This window comes from Camelus bactrianus, chromosome 32 (assembly GCF_048773025.1).
Source record: "Camelus bactrianus isolate YW-2024 breed Bactrian camel chromosome 32, ASM4877302v1, whole genome shotgun sequence".
Lineage (NCBI taxonomy): Eukaryota > Metazoa > Chordata > Mammalia > Artiodactyla > Camelidae > Camelus > Camelus bactrianus.
Genome location: NC_133570.1, coordinates 5,949,878 through 5,965,549, shown reverse-complemented (window position 1 = coordinate 5,965,549; position 15,672 = coordinate 5,949,878). Strand labels below are relative to the sequence as shown.

The following is a 15,672-nucleotide window of genomic DNA, read 5'->3' as shown; positions in this document are numbered from 1 at the left end:
TACATGTGCTGAAATAATATAAAATGAATTTTTTAAGTACCTATAGTTTATATTAAAAAGTCTCAATTTAAAAATTTTAAATGGCTGCTTGTGTATGTAGTGATTATCTCAGGAAGGACCTACAAGAAGAGCCTTGGCTTCTGGGGGAGATGCAGGAGTTCTGCAGGTCTAGGATAGGAAGGAAACTTTTCACTATGTAATCTATGGTACTTTTTTTCTTAACTCTTTGAGGGGAAAAAAAACCTAGTTAAAATGTGTAATGGCATACACTTGTAATGTGTAACTTTAATATATATTTTTCAACTACTAACTTCTTTCTTTCCCCTTTTGACTTTGCAGTGGTAGTTCTTGGATTGAATTTCTGAATAACGAAGATGACCTTAAGGATATTTTTTTACAGCTAAGAGAAGGAAACCTTGTTTGTGCACAGTACCTTTGGCTTAGACATCGGGTAATTCGTTTTGCCTTTTTTTTTTTTTTCTTTGCCCCTTAACGGCTTTATAGCTCCTGTGAGAGGTGATTGAATCAATGATGGGAACTAATAGGGTGGCAGGAGTGTCTGGGCAATGGGGTGTTTTCAGATTGTTTGATAAAATATGACCTGTCCCAGAGAAAACTATTCTCTGATGATGTTAACTCGGGAAATATAACGGTAAAATAGGAACTTAACGTTATCTGACCATTCAGTCTAATTGACTCGTAAACGTAGCTCAGGAGGCAACATTTTATTAAGCTATTTATTGATAGGCTTTGTTATGGAGGACTGGTGGAGAGGGTTTTCCTGTTGCAGCCTCAGATTATGGTAAAGGAGTGCCCATTACAGTCACTGCTCTGAATCCCTTTAATGTTGATAGAGAATGTTAGATTCAAAGAGCAGTATCTGAATGTGTTGCCATTAGAGATAAATGATTGTTAAGATTTGTACCATCACCTCCAGTTAAGTTTTCCTTAGGATGACATCACTGCCAATTCCTCTGCCACTTAATTTATTAACCGGTATTTGATACTGTGAAATTTCATGGAATTTGTGCCTCCCAACTCGAATCATTTGCATAGAATAAATCACCCTTAGAGGGTCATTATTAAATCAGTAAAATATTTTTTGAAAAGACTTCCGAATAGGTCTTTCCCTTTTGGGAGGCTATCGGTTTAAATTTGTCAGATAAATCTTAATTTCTCACTCTGGATAATCTAGGCAAACTTTTTTTTTTTAACACGTCAGCAATTTAATGATTTCATTAAATGGTACAACCATCACTGTAAATCAGTTTTACAACATTTTCATCCCTTTAATAAGATTCCACATGCCCATTTACAGCGAATCCCCAGTCCTACCTCCAGGCAACCATTAAGGCACTGTCCGTCTCTGTAAATTTTAATTTAGGCAAACTTTGAAAGCAAATTTGATGTGAAAATGCTTGAGAACTTGCTCAACTCAATTTCTACACCAGTCTCTTTGCATAAGCTTTGTCCATGGCTTAAAAATGATGTGATCCCATTTGTGAGGAGGACTATTCCTGAAGGACAGGTAAGTTACCTTCAGTATTTCCACTTCTGATCATTCAGTCTTATTTTTTTACATTATATTGTTGAAGATTAAATCATGCTAACACCAGTTAGTTCCTTTTAGTTTCTCTTTTGAAAGATTATCATGGAGGTTTTAAATTATTTCAGTGATTATCTAGTACTTTATTTTTATTTTTATACAATGTATCTATTTCAGAAAATTCTTGCAAAATGGTTGGAGCAAGCAGCCAGGAACCTTGAATTAACTGATAAGGTAATACCAGTATATTTAGAACTGAAAAGACATTTCGAATACTCCTAGTGGCGTAAACGTTATTTTTAATGGTCTCTTAATGATTTTTAAAGGCAAACTGGCCAGAAAATGGACTTCAACTAGCAGAGATATTTTTTACAGCAGAAAAACCGGATGAGTTGGGACTGGCGTCCTCTTGGCATTGGATCTCCTTGGTATGATATGGAAAACAAATTTTTAATAATAAAATATTTAATTTATATTTAAGGGTTTGTCTGTGTGTATTTAGAAATATATCTACTTCTTAAATTTCATGTGTACTTTTAAAACCCACAAAAAGGAAAATTTGCTCTTTTTCTTCCCAATATTTATGTTACAACTTCAGCCTATTTAATGCACTGTTTTTCTCTATTGAGCCAACCAAAAGAGAAACAATATATAAACATACTCCTAAGCAGTCTAATTGGGATTTTCAGCATTAGTAGCGTTTCATAGTCCTTTAAAAGGACGAAACTTAATAATGCATTAGAATTAGTTTTCAAAGGTGTATCAATCAAGTTTACTTCTGGGACTTTCTATTTGAAAAAAAATAGCAATGTTAGAAATTAAACTAAAATCAGGGATACTGATGTTATATTTGATGTTAATGAGCTGAAATTATCAGTTGGTTTCTAAATTTCTTTTTTTATTTCTAAATTTCTTAAGTTAATTTATTTTTTTCCTTCAGAGTTCTAAAAACTAGAAAGCATTTATTATACTGAAAAGTACATGCTTACATTTTTAAAAAGTTTGATGGGGTACCATGATTTTGTTGATTAACATATTGAGACATCTCAACTCTGAAGTATAAAGTACTTAAGGACCAGAAGATGTGACCTTATGTAAGGTCACATGTGCATTATGAAATTGCATTTATCCCTTAAGTTTCTGGAGCCCAAAAATAAATAATAAATTTCCTCCTACTTTCTGATATAGTAGATTTTTGTTGTTAATTGTACTTACTGATTATGCACTGTTAAGAAAAAAAATGAGAATTTTTTTCTAATAAGTTTCAAGCAGTATATTGATGTTATATAATCAATATATATCATAATGTATAATTATATTGATCATTACATATATTTTTCCATAGAAGAGCTTTTCCTCTTGCTATAAGACACTGCTTTATCTTTTCCCTGTTAATTGCCTTTTACCAGTAATGAAAATTCTGTTCCCAAATATAACTTTAGGAAATGTCACAGCTTTATATCTGGTATGATCTATATAGATGGGACGTTGAGGGCCATCTAAATGATGTTTATATATCTAACTATATTATGGTTCTGAAAAAACATTACACTAATATTAATAACTTCTTCTTTTCCTTTTTTTTCTATTTATTTTGAGAAAGAAAATTTCTTTCAGATTTCTGTTGGATTCTGATATGTTAATTTATACTAGTTAATTTTAGTTAAAATTCTGCAAAATTTAAAGGCAGAAATTACAGGTTCCCTCTTATATACATAATGATGGTCATTTCTTACTTTACCTAGAATAATTCTGACTTTTTGTATATTTCCCTCACACTTTTATTTCCTATCCTTAACAACTCAGCATTTTTATTTTAGAAGGATTATCAAAACACAGAGGAAGTATGTCAGTTAAGGACTTTGGTAAATAACCTGCGAGAGTTGACCACATTGCATAGGAAATACAACTGCAAATTGGCCCTCTCTGATTTTGAGAAGGTAAAAGTCTAGATTTATCAGAATTACTGTTACATTTTATCATAGCCAGTGTGGCTAGAGTTTGCATTTATGCCATCTTTGTTCTGGTATCCAGGAGAACACAACCACCATCGTGTTCCGAATGTTTGATAAGGTGCTGGCCCCTGAGCTTATTCCTTCCGTCTTAGAGAAGTTTATCAGAGTTTACATGCGGGAACACGACTTGGAAGAGGAGGAACTTCTCCTACTGTATATAGAGGTAACTTTCTTTAGCTCTAGTTTTTTGTTTTTTGTTTTTGCTGGATCTATGCACCATATCATTGTATAAATGTTTAACTCTTTAAGGAATGTCATGCTTTACCATTAGGATGTGTGCAGCATATTGCATTGATTAAGAACTTGGATTAACTCAGCCAGTACCTGATGGGCAAGACTTTCCCCAAATGGTTATTGTGAAATGATAGAAGCACAAGCTTAATAAATATTAGCAATTATTTTCCATAGACATTAATAAGTGCAGCTATCTCACTTGTAGATTCTTCAAGAATATTTCCTCCTTAAGTTTCCTGCACTATATAAAACTGAAGGCCAAGGTTCTGGCAATTTTGCACTTGTTGACCCTTGTTCAACAGGCATGGTTAAGTGTAAGTTTTTTGGTTTTTCACACATCCTTAAAAGTTTTTTATCTATAGCTGTTATGTGTATTTTATTTACTTATTTATTTATTTAGTGAGAGTTTTAAATTAAAAAAAATGTTTATCCCACTTTAGGATTTATTGAAGAGATGTAGCTCAAAGTCCACATCACTCTTTGAAACAGCATGGGAGGCAAAAGCCATGGCAGTAATAGGATGTTTGTCTGACACCGATGTAAGTAAACACTGACCATATAGATTTTTCCCTTCTGAGCACTGCATCTTTTTTTAAAACTTTTCTTCTGGTCACAAAAGCAACATATATTTGTTAAGGAGAATTTGTGTACTATGAAAAAGGGGGAAAAAAAATGAAAAAACCACCCGTAATTCTATTTTCTTCAATTATGAAAATAAAAAGTGAAAATTTTCTTCCTCCCACCCTGAGAAGTACCACTATGGACAATTGGATGCGTAAATTTCCAGACATTTCATTTCTCTATGTGGTTTTACAAACAGAGAGACATTTTTAAATTATGTTATCATACAGCTTTACTTTAACTTCATACCGTTAGTCACCATTATAAAAGATGAATAAAGTCATGGAAAATATTTTAAAACACAAAGTGTAGAAAGGAACAGAGCTATATGATTTAACTTTCAGCAGAGAAAATACTTTTCTGAATTTTTCTAAATAATAAAATTGCCTTTTATGTGTGAATATTGGAAGAAACATAAGCTTTTGCAATCAGAAGATGAAAGATTCTCAAGCTTCCATACGGTAGATGTAAGCCCCCTCCTGTCGGATCAGGCAGATCATTAATTTGCATGAAATGTAAATCCGAGGGCTATTCACTGTCGGTGTGTGTGTATCTTTGTAGCTCATATTTGATGCTGTGCTTAAGATAATGTATGCAGCCGTGGTTCCCTGGAGTGCAGCTGTGGAGCAGCTGGTGAAACAGCACCTAGAAATGGACCATCCCAAGTAAGATTACAGCCTACCAAACAGCTTTTTTGGTGTTAGATAAAACCTCATGTTTTGAGTTGACTTTCCTATATGGTTTTCTATCCTTTACTGTGTCTCTTAGGATTTCATAAAAAAGACAATCCATGTTAATATCAATAAATTTACTTTTAGAGTCAAGTTATTACAGGAGAGTTACAAACTGATGGAGATGAAAAAGCTTTTACGAGGCTATGGGATAAGGGAGGTAAATCTCTTAAACAAGGAAATAATGGTAAGTACAATAATCGTAGAGACTTTTAATGCCTTTGTTCCATTTCTAGGGCAACATGGGAAATTTAATTGGATTTTATATTCTTAAAGGTGAATAGAGCTAGGTTCTCCTCTACTTTCCTTTTGTTAGACAGAATGTTAATAGGGTGTTTGATTGTTATTAGAGTATTAAAGACAACAGCTAGTAAATTAAGAAGCTGAAGGAGTGTATCACATCTTCATGTTGTATACCTTAAAAATATATATATATAATTTTTATTTGTCAATTAAACCTCAGTAAAGCTAAGGGGAAAAAAAGAAAAGAAAAAGAATTATCATTAAATTCAGAATACGCACACACACACAATTTCAGAATACAAATTATGTTTTAGTTTTTCATACCATTTAGTTTTTGCTGCATTGTTTTAATTTTATGAACAGATGATTTCTGGTTTCTCTGTGAGATTTCATAACAAAGAAATGTATACTGTCTCTATTTCAGAGAGTGGTCAGATATATTCTCAAACAAGATGTTCCATCTTCTTTAGAAGATGCTTTAAAGGTGGCCCAAGCATATATGTTATCTGCTGATGAAATCTACAGTCTAAAGATTATTGACTTGATTGATAGAGAACAGGTGTGAAAGTTTTATATTGTCCTTTTATATGGTTTCTCCATTAGCTAAGTTCTTAAAAATTCACAACAGTCAAATTATCCAAATAGGTAAGCACAAAATAAAGTTACACCAACATTGGACATTAGATTGGCCTGTATGTGTAGTTTTGTTTTTCTTTTTAATGTATTTTGTGAATACCTAATGAGCTTTTGTAGTTTTTGGTAGTTAATAAAACCCAGACTCACGTTTTACATGTACTATAAGGACCCTTTGATTCCAGAATAGGATGTGTTTTTTTTTGTATTTCTAAGTGTCTTTTTAAAATATAATTCTAAAACTATAGGCATAACTAAGATTTACAAAATACAGAGGGTGGTATTTTAATGTAACTTTCTGTTTACTGTCATCCAAAACAGAATTTTCAGATTTTTAAACCATGGGACCAGAATCTATTTTTCAAAATGTTTATTTCAAAACATCATTTGTTTCAAAATGATGTTTAAGTAGAAAAGAGATAAATGCAAACTATCCTTTGTAGGTACCAGCTGTTTTTTCTTCCTTTCAAATGCTGTTTATAGGGTGAAGGCTGTATGCATCTGTTGAGGTCTTTGCCTCCTGCTGAAGCTGAAAAAACTGCAGAAAGAGTAATCATATGGGCGAGACTGGCATTACAGGAAGAACCAGATAATTCCAACGAGGTGAGATTTTCACTAAATAAAATGTAGATAAATGCAATTATTATGGATATTAATCAATAGGATAGAAAAGATGAGGGGCCAATATAGCTCAGTGGTGGAGCGCCTGCTTAGCATGCATGAGGTCCTGGGTTCAATCCCCAGTACCTCCATTTAAAAATAAGAAGGATTAAAAAAAAAAAGGGATAGGAAAGACAGATTTACAAGTATGAATATTTGCCCTTCTCACTGCTAGAATGGCCTAATATTAAAATTCCTGTGTACTATATAGAAAATTTACCATGTAGGAGAAAAACCAAATGTGGCTGCTTTGGCACAGTGGCTTTGAGCCCACACTGAATAATCCAGGATCTGCAAACAGAAGGGTTACTTGAAATACCTGTTGTACGTAGAGAGTTTTCCATAATGCTTTGCAGTGTAAACAGTGTTTTGTATTGTATTGGGCATAATCATGACTTTCAGGTAACATCCGCCTCAAAACCAGTGTAAATCTAAATAATCTGAGAATGGAACATTGAAACTTAAAAATGGCTTCAAGAGAGCCAGTTCACTTTAGAGAGATGAGATACCACAAACCTAATTTATCTAGGGTACTTGCACTTTTTTAAACCTTTAGAGATATTTACATCCCAGCCTCTCTCAGTGGTCCGCATCAATCATGTTTTACCTTTAGAGAAATGAGTTTGTTTAAACATCTAAAATTTATTATCCTCTTCTTATGTACTAGACATTGGGTTAAATACTTCAAATGGATTATCCATTTTTTCCTCACGGCAAACTGTGAACAAAGTTTTGAAGTGGGCTCTGTTGTTAGCTCCTTAATGATTGAGTTCATTAACTACAATTTTAAAATAAGTGACTTTCCCAAGGGTATTGGAAAGTGGCAGAGTCTCAAGACACCAGCACCCCAATGTTCATAGCAGCACTATTTACAATAGCCAAGACATGGAAACAGCCTAAATGTCTATCAACAGATGACTTGGTAAAGAAGATGTGGTATATTTATACAATGGAATACTATTTAGCCATAAAAATGACAATATAACGCCATTTGCAGCAACATGGATGTCCCTGGAGAATGTCATTCTAAGTGAAGTAAGCCAGAAAGAGAAAGAAAAATACCATATGATATCGCTTATGTGTGGAATCTAAAAAAAGAACATAAATACAAAACAGAAACAGACTCATAGACAGAATACAAACTTGTGGTTGCCAAGGGGGTGGGGGGTGGGAAGAGATAGACTGGGAGTTCAAAATTTGTATATACTGATAGGCATATGTAGAATAGATAAACAAGATTATACGATATAGCACAGGGAAATATATACAAGATCTTGTGGTAGCTCACAGTGAAAAAAAAATGTGACAATGCATATATGTATGTTCATGTATAACTGAAAAATTGTGCTCTATGCTGGAATTTGACACAACATTGTAAAATGACTATAACTCAATAAAAAAAAGTTTAGAAAAAAAGAAAGAAAAAATACCAAAAAAATAAGTTCAGTTCTAACTTTTCCAGAGTTTTTTTCCAAATGTTGTCTCAAATAATAAGTAAAAACTATTTAAAAAAAAAACCTAACTGCCTGTTAATTACAGTGTAGCTGAAAGGTGATTTGGGAGATTTACATACTCTGTGGTATTTCTAAATCCTATATCCAAGAATCTATATGGGAATTTTTTATGTTAAGCTTATATATTATTCACTTTATGATCCGTTTCTCAGCTGCCCAACTCCCTCCTCAGACCTCTCACCTCTTCAGCCATTTTTATTGTCTTCTGATTCCGTGCTTTTTATGTATTTGTATGTGCATTACATATACAATGGTAATTACAAGAAATGGATTTCATTTTGCATTTTTCTTTTTAGGACAAGGCCTGGAGAATGTCTGTAGCGAAGACATCAGTAGACATTCTTAAAATACTGTGCGACATTCAGAAAGGTAGTTTCTACCTCTGTTCCTTTGTCTTGGTTCAATTCTAAAGCTGATCCTTTTCAGAAGGGGGCATCGGTGACAGCTCTCATCCTGACCCACAGTTTTCCTTGCTCTGATTGTCTTTTTTGATCCCACACATTTTTCTTCATGAAAAGGCTTTCTTGTCTTAATCTTTTTACTAGTACAGTAAGAGCAGAAGCATCTAAGATCAACTTCTCATTTGTGTATGTACTTCAGTTGCTCAGTGCTAGACTAGATTTCTCTGGTGTCTTACGCTTGTTACTCTTGTAGCCCATAAATTTCTCTTTTCTACCTCGAGAAAGAGTAATTAGATTTTCCTTTGTACTTAAATTGTCTTCTGACAGAATCTGAAAAGAACTACTGATGACTTGAGATGAGAAAACCAAAGTGAATTAGAATTTTAGCTGTTAAAAATTCTGATAGTATCAGAGTTTGGATGTCTGCTTTAACTTTTAAAAATTTAATTACAGAAAATCTGCAGAAGAAGGATGAATGGGAAGAAATCTTGAAACTATTTAAAGCTGTTGCTAGCTTACAGGTAAGACGTTAAGCCACGTTGAACATTATTATTTAACCAATCAGTGCATTTGACATAGATGATCAGTTCCTCCTGAAGATTTTCTGTGCTATCCTTCAGGGACTTTAGATATTCTGGTTCTCCTTCTTTCTCTCAACAGCTTTAATGCAATATAATTCACATAACATACATTTTGTCCATTTAAAGTGTAGAATTCAATAGTTTTTGGTGTATTGCATTATTAATTGTTTAAATTGTGGTAAAGCATATACAGTATAAAATTTGCCATTTAACCATTTTTCAATACACAGTTCAGTGGTATGACCACATTCACAGCTTGTACAGCCAGCACCACCACCAGTGTATCTACTTTTTCATCACCTGAAATGTTCTTGTCAATAGAAGGGCTTTCAGGGGGTTAACTGATGAGTTTCATCAAATAGAAAATTGGGTAGATGTGAGGATCTCTTTGTGAAAACTTAAAATTAACACAACAGCAGATTTAACTCTCCACTGTATTACCCCGAAGTGTGTAAAGAAGAAATAATTTATCACAGATTATTGGACCACTGTTTCCCAAAGTATAGCCCATGGAACCCTAAGGGTCTCTGAGACCCTTTCAGGGAGTCCATAAAATTAAAACTATATTTATAGAAAAAAGTGAGAAAGTATTTGTTTTTTCATCCACATTCTCTCATGAGAGTACAGGGCCTTTTCAGAGGTTTCACAATCTCATAACATCACTGCTCTGAAGCTCATGGAATGTGCACTTTCACATGTTCTTGTATTTTAAATTGTTCTCCGTTTATTTCTAATATGGTAAATACTGCTAGATATCCCATTAAAAGTTTTTTTGAGATCCTCAATTTTTAAGAGTGTAAAGGAGTGCTACAATCCAAAAGTTTGAGACCTCCCATTAAAAACAATAAATTTCTCTGTGCAAAGCACCTAGGCGTCAGCATAAGTTAACTTTCCTACTTTTTTCTTTAATTCGAAAATTACAGGTATTTTAAAGCAATGGTTTTGATCTAAACACAGTCATTTATAGTTATTATGCTGCCTTTTATGGAATATTCCTTATACCAGGTCTAGTGGGTAGATGTCAGGGAGGCTGCTGGACATCCTCCCATGCATCCTCTGTGGTTCACAGCCAACTGGGAAAGAAACAGAGCTGGGTTCTTCAAGCCACTGGTGTGGAATCGCCCACACCTAATACTTCATCCCTCCCTTCTGTTCAGAGCTTCCCCGCAGCAGAATTTCCAGGCCCAAAATGTCAGCGGTGCCGAGGTAGAGAAAACCCTGGGTTAAACCAACCTTTATATAATATAGATCCTTTTTTCTTTTTTAATTGAAGTATAGTTGATTTGCAGTGTTGCATTAGTTTCTGGTGTACAGTCATACAGTTATGTTTGAAACACTAAATCTTAAATTCTTAATTTCTGAGGGAGTAGTCTTTTGAGAGAGAGGTTTGAGACATACTGATGATTGTTAACCACAGATGAACTGAGAGGACTTGGGGCTTTGTCCCGCTTGCTTTGCTGCAGGAGAACTTTGAGGTCTTTCTTCCATTTGAAGATTATAGCAATAGTTCCCTGGTAGCAGAGCTCCGGGAACAGTACATTAAAGCTCACCAAGTTGCACAGGTGAAACACAAACCCAGGAACCCCGCAGTGCCTGTGACTGCCAAGGAGAAGAACCTGAGCACGGAGTCCAAACTGCACCGACAGGCGCTGGCCCTGCAGGTGTCCAGACAAGAGCTGGAGGCCGAGCTGACCTTGAGGGCCTTACATGATGGGAATGCGGAAGCAGCTCTGAGAAAATGCAAGTGAGTTCCAGAAACCCCACATCACACAGCTCATCAGAGAGGAGCATTGGCTTCATTTATTTCTTCGGTAATAAGGATCCGGCCAGTGACACTTCCACTTTCACAGAAGTGATTCTCTTTTGTTTGTTTGTTTTCCTGGATTTAAGAAAAAAAAATTTTATTGAAGTATAGTTAGTTTACAATGTTGTGTCAATTTCTGGTGTACAGCATAATGTTTCAGTTATGCATACACATATTCCTTTCATATTCTTTTTCATTATTGGCTATTACAAAGTATTGAATATAGTTCCCTATGCTAAACAGTAGGGCCTTGTTGTTTGTCTATTTTATATATAGTTAGTATCTGCAAATCTCAAACTCCCAATTTATCCCTTCCCGCTCCCTTTCCCTCCTGGTAACCTTAAGTTTGTTTTCTATGTCTGTGAGTCTGTTTCTGTTTTATAAATAAGTTCATTTGTGTCTTTTTTTTAAGATTCCACATGTAAGTGATACCATATGGTATTTTTCTTTCTCTTTCTGGCTTACCTCACTTAGAATGACAATCTGCAGGTCCGTCCATATTGCTGTAAATGGCATTATTTTATTCTTTTTTAATGGCTGAGTAGTATTCCATTATATATGTATATACACAGACACACACTACAACTTCTTTATCCAGTCATCTATCGATGAACATTTAGGTTATTTCCATGTCTTGGCCATTGTAAATAGCACTGCTGTGAATAATGGGGTGCATTTATCTTACAGAAGTAAGTAAGAAGAAATATCTTAATTTCTCACCATGAGAGCCTATTTTGGACGCCTGGGTCAGAAGGCGGTGGCATAGAAGACAAGTAGCTAATACTGTGTAGTCAGGTAACCTAACCGTTGAGTGAGTACAGGTCACATTGCACTCTAACAGTTAACAGTATCCCCAGTAAGTTGAAAAACGAAAAAATGAGAGGTGTACTATATACCATGAAAACATTTAAAGACATTTCAAATGGTGGTGGTGGTTACGTATTAATCCAATAACGGCGACTGCATTTGCTTTTCATATGAGTATTCTAACTTCCAACACTTTCTTCCCTCCAAAGAGACTTGTTTAAGTACCACTGCAATGCAGATACTGGGAAACTGCTGTTCCTGACGTGTCAGAAGCTTTGTCAAATGTTGGCTAATGACGTTCCAATGACAGCCCCCGCGGGACTAGATCTTCCTTCTGAGATACATGATCTAGCATGCCGGGCTGCCACCATCTGCAGTCCAGGTGACAAGCTTTATAATCTACATGGTTTTGTATCCTCTGCTTCATTTTACTTACCCCCTAAATGCTGTCTCCTTACAGGTGGACATTGCAGTAGGGAGAGAAGTGATCATTACCTCCATTTCACAAAGGGACAAATTATAACTGATTCTTGATGGGCATTACTGTTGTAAAATATTTCCAAAATTAATGATGTCATTTCTGACTAATGATGATACTCACTTTCAGAAGATTGTGAAATTCCGAGTCCCCATATCTGATTGTTTTTTTTTTCCTTAATGGAGGTACTGGGGATTGAACCTGGGACCCTGTGCATGCTAAGAACCTGCTTTACCACTGAGCTATACCCACCCCCTCCCCATATCTGATCTTTCCAGCCAAGCTTAAGAAAAATGTTGAACTCCATTGTTTAGGGTAGTCAAAGCTGTGTGGAAAGCTTTCTCTACTTTGAGGCCTTCCTTGGAATTTTGAATGGTAATGATTAAAAGGTGGTTTTCATCATTCTAAACACATGAAATATCAGTTTAATGATTTTTCTCCATTTTCTTTCAGATTTTCTGCTAGATGCCTTAGAACTCTGTAAATATACTCTAACAGCAGTAGAGCTTTCCAGACAGTGCCAAATGGATGACTGTGGAATTCTAATGAAGGTAAATTGCTTTTGAATTTCTTTTCCTGAAACAAAACCCCTGCCCAATCTATTATATACCACTTTTAAATCACTTGCATAGTTTATAAAAATACTGAATCTAGCTCCTGCATCTTCTAATTCTAGGCCAGAGAGTTACTTAAGGGCATAAGACCACCTCTCTTTTCTAGTCACATTTATTGGCTTTAACTAGCACTGTCTTTTGAAACATTGGGCTTCAAAGGTATCTCTGGACATAGTCCAGAGTAACAATTTGATTTAAAGCAGCATTGTCCTAAGCCACAGACCAGAAGAAACAGACTACATAGCTGTATTTGACCATCAAAACTGCATTTGGCTCTAATATATCTGATTCTGGATTCTGCTTAGTGAAGAGGGTGTCTGTTTTGGAGCGTCCTTATCTGTGTCTTCTGTATGACTTGGTATTCAGACTTCTTTTGGAACTCATAAAGATCCGTATGAAGAGTGGTCTTACAGCGACTTCTTCAGTGAAGATGGAATAGTTCTCGAGTCACAGATGGTGCTCCCTGTTATCTATGAATTGATTTCATCACTTGTGCCTCTAGCTGGTAAATCTCATTTGGGTTGTGTTTTTTGTTTTTTTTTTTTATTGTGTGTTTCTGCTTCATGCAAATTTAAACTATGGAGATTTGGAACTGGAACCATACACGGTAGCAGGGATGTGTCTCTCATAGGCATAATGCTGAACAAATGAATACACCCCATGTGATTCCATTTACATGACTTACAAGGACAGGCTATGCTGTTGGAAGTCAGGGTAGTGGTTACCTTGGAGGGTTGATGGGGAGATGGGACAGGGTGGGGCTCCTGGAGGACAGCAGTGCTCTGTTTCTTGGTCTGGATGTATACTTCTCTGTGTCTTTTTCTGTATATATACTTAGGTTTTTTTTAAGCAGCAGTTTACTTTAGAACATTATTTGATAATTGCACAATATTTAAGTATCTCTGGGAGTATGTGCTCTAAGAGTTATTTTATTTAGTGTTATTTAATTTGTTCTCTTTTACAGAAGGCAAGAGATACCCCTTGGATTCTACAAGTTTACCATACTGCTCCATCAGTGAAGGTATTTGACATCAGAAATGTGTAACCTTTTTTACGATTTTATAAATACACCAATATAGAAATTTCTTGAAATCCTGAATATAAATCTGACATAGTGTCCTTAATGTAATTACTTAGTTATTACTGTTACGTTGTTACTCTTCCAAAGGGACAGGAGACTGTGTCATTTGGCTTATGGTGTTAACTTTTATGAATCTGTTCGTAAATTTTGGTCTTCCAAGTAGAGAAGTGGTTTTCCTCAGCTAATGATTTAGGCATCTCAAAATAGGCAAGTTACAATCAAAGTACTTCATTATCTGGTGGACTTTTTCTGGTTTAGATCAAGCCTTGTGTTAACTCTCTCATTTACTGACTTTGAGACTCAATTCTGTGACCATTACCTGCTTTGAAGAAGTTGGCTGTTCCTGAAAACAATCTCCAAATAGGACCCTTCTTTGTTTAAAAAAAAAAATCTAAATGTAAAATGACTTTTACCCAAATAAAATGCTTTTATCATTTCACAGGAGACAGCCTTATGTTACCTGTTATCAATTCCATCGCCGCCCTGCTTCAGAACCTTCAAGAATCTAGCCAGTGGGAGCTGGCCCTAAGATTTGTAGTTGCTTCTTTTGGTACCTGTCTTCAGCACTCCATGTCAAACTTCATGAATGCCAGTTTGAGTGAAAAGGTACAGTTTTGAGAACAAATACTTTCACTTTGGATAAATACAGGTACAAAAGCACTGCCAGACTAAGGAATTTGAAGCCCACATTTTCCTACTTGGCTCTGTAGCAAAGAAATGGATAATCTATCAGATTTAGGCAACATTTGTTGAACACCTATGAAGATTCAGGTATAGTTCCAGGTGCTCGGACACATTTTCATACCCAATCTTTACAACAACCCTGAGAGTCTCCATTTTGCAAATAAAGAAACTCAGATTCAAGGAGGTAATAAAAGTAATCTGAGATTTTTGGTTGCAATGGTAAGTCCTCTTGCGCCATTTGTTTTATTTTATTGTGCTATTTGTTTTATTGTGGCCCCATTTATTACAATTATTACCTGACAGCGTCATTGAAAAGATTCTAGGAGACAAACTACCTGTTGATAACTTGCTCATGAAGCTGGTCTCAGAGGAAATTGCACTCATTTCTATTACTCTTTTGATATTTACTAAATGTCAATTTTTTTAAAATTAACTTGATTGAAGTATAGCTTTTAAAATTAAAATGCACATGTTTTCGGTGTATCAGCCAGTGTATTCACCTTGTTACCAACACCACAATCAAGATATAGAACATTTTAAAAATTTCCATCCTGCCCCTTCCCAGCCAATTCCCCAGCAAGCCCCAGCTTTCTGTCCTTATAGATTAAATGCCAATACTTTTTGCATATAGTGGTGAATTTTCAGAGCTGCTTAATATTTAAGAAAAGATTTTCAAAATGATGCATAGAAGTGGGCCTGAAGATTCTTTTGTTCTTTTCTAAAGTTGTTTGGAGAGGCCACATTAGTTAAATCCAAGCATGTTGTTATTGAACTGAAAGAGAAAGCCGTTAAGTTTATCAGGGGGACTGCCACAACGCTATTGCACAAGGTGAGTTTTTGTTTTTGGTGAGCTCTCTGTCTGTCTGTCTGTCTCTCTCTTTCCTGGTTGCTTCTGATTTCTCAGTGAGGGTAAGAGTGAGGCAGGGGAGAGGATTTGGGGATTTGAAGAGAAGTGATGAAATAGTCATGCAGGAGAGAAGGTAAGGGTTTTGTGTCCTAGGGAACTTGTGATAGCTGCTTTCCTT

General features: G+C 35.3%; 1 protein-coding gene across 2 annotated transcripts in view; it reads left to right on the top strand.

Moving 5' to 3' along the window:
• Window positions 1–15,672, top strand: part of KNTC1 (kinetochore associated 1) — a 67,841-nt gene that overhangs the window by 22,097 nt on the left and 30,072 nt on the right. For both annotated transcript variants that reach the window (XM_074356488.1, XM_010969696.3), the window contains exons 21-40: window positions 340–451; window positions 1,385–1,528; window positions 1,724–1,780; window positions 1,873–1,974; window positions 3,367–3,486; window positions 3,581–3,724; window positions 4,236–4,334; window positions 4,978–5,081; window positions 5,235–5,334; window positions 5,815–5,949; window positions 6,507–6,626; window positions 8,494–8,566; window positions 9,052–9,119; window positions 10,643–10,923; window positions 12,000–12,172; window positions 12,722–12,819; window positions 13,249–13,387; window positions 13,847–13,903; window positions 14,406–14,569; window positions 15,372–15,476. In XM_074356488.1, the coding sequence (XP_074212589.1) occupies window positions 340–451; window positions 1,385–1,528; window positions 1,724–1,780; window positions 1,873–1,974; window positions 3,367–3,486; window positions 3,581–3,724; window positions 4,236–4,334; window positions 4,978–5,081; window positions 5,235–5,334; window positions 5,815–5,949; window positions 6,507–6,626; window positions 8,494–8,566; window positions 9,052–9,119; window positions 10,643–10,923; window positions 12,000–12,172; window positions 12,722–12,819; window positions 13,249–13,387; window positions 13,847–13,903; window positions 14,406–14,569; window positions 15,372–15,476 (2,395 nt within the window). The remainder of the gene's footprint in view (window positions 1–339; window positions 452–1,384; window positions 1,529–1,723; window positions 1,781–1,872; window positions 1,975–3,366; window positions 3,487–3,580; window positions 3,725–4,235; window positions 4,335–4,977; window positions 5,082–5,234; window positions 5,335–5,814; window positions 5,950–6,506; window positions 6,627–8,493; window positions 8,567–9,051; window positions 9,120–10,642; window positions 10,924–11,999; window positions 12,173–12,721; window positions 12,820–13,248; window positions 13,388–13,846; window positions 13,904–14,405; window positions 14,570–15,371; window positions 15,477–15,672) is intronic.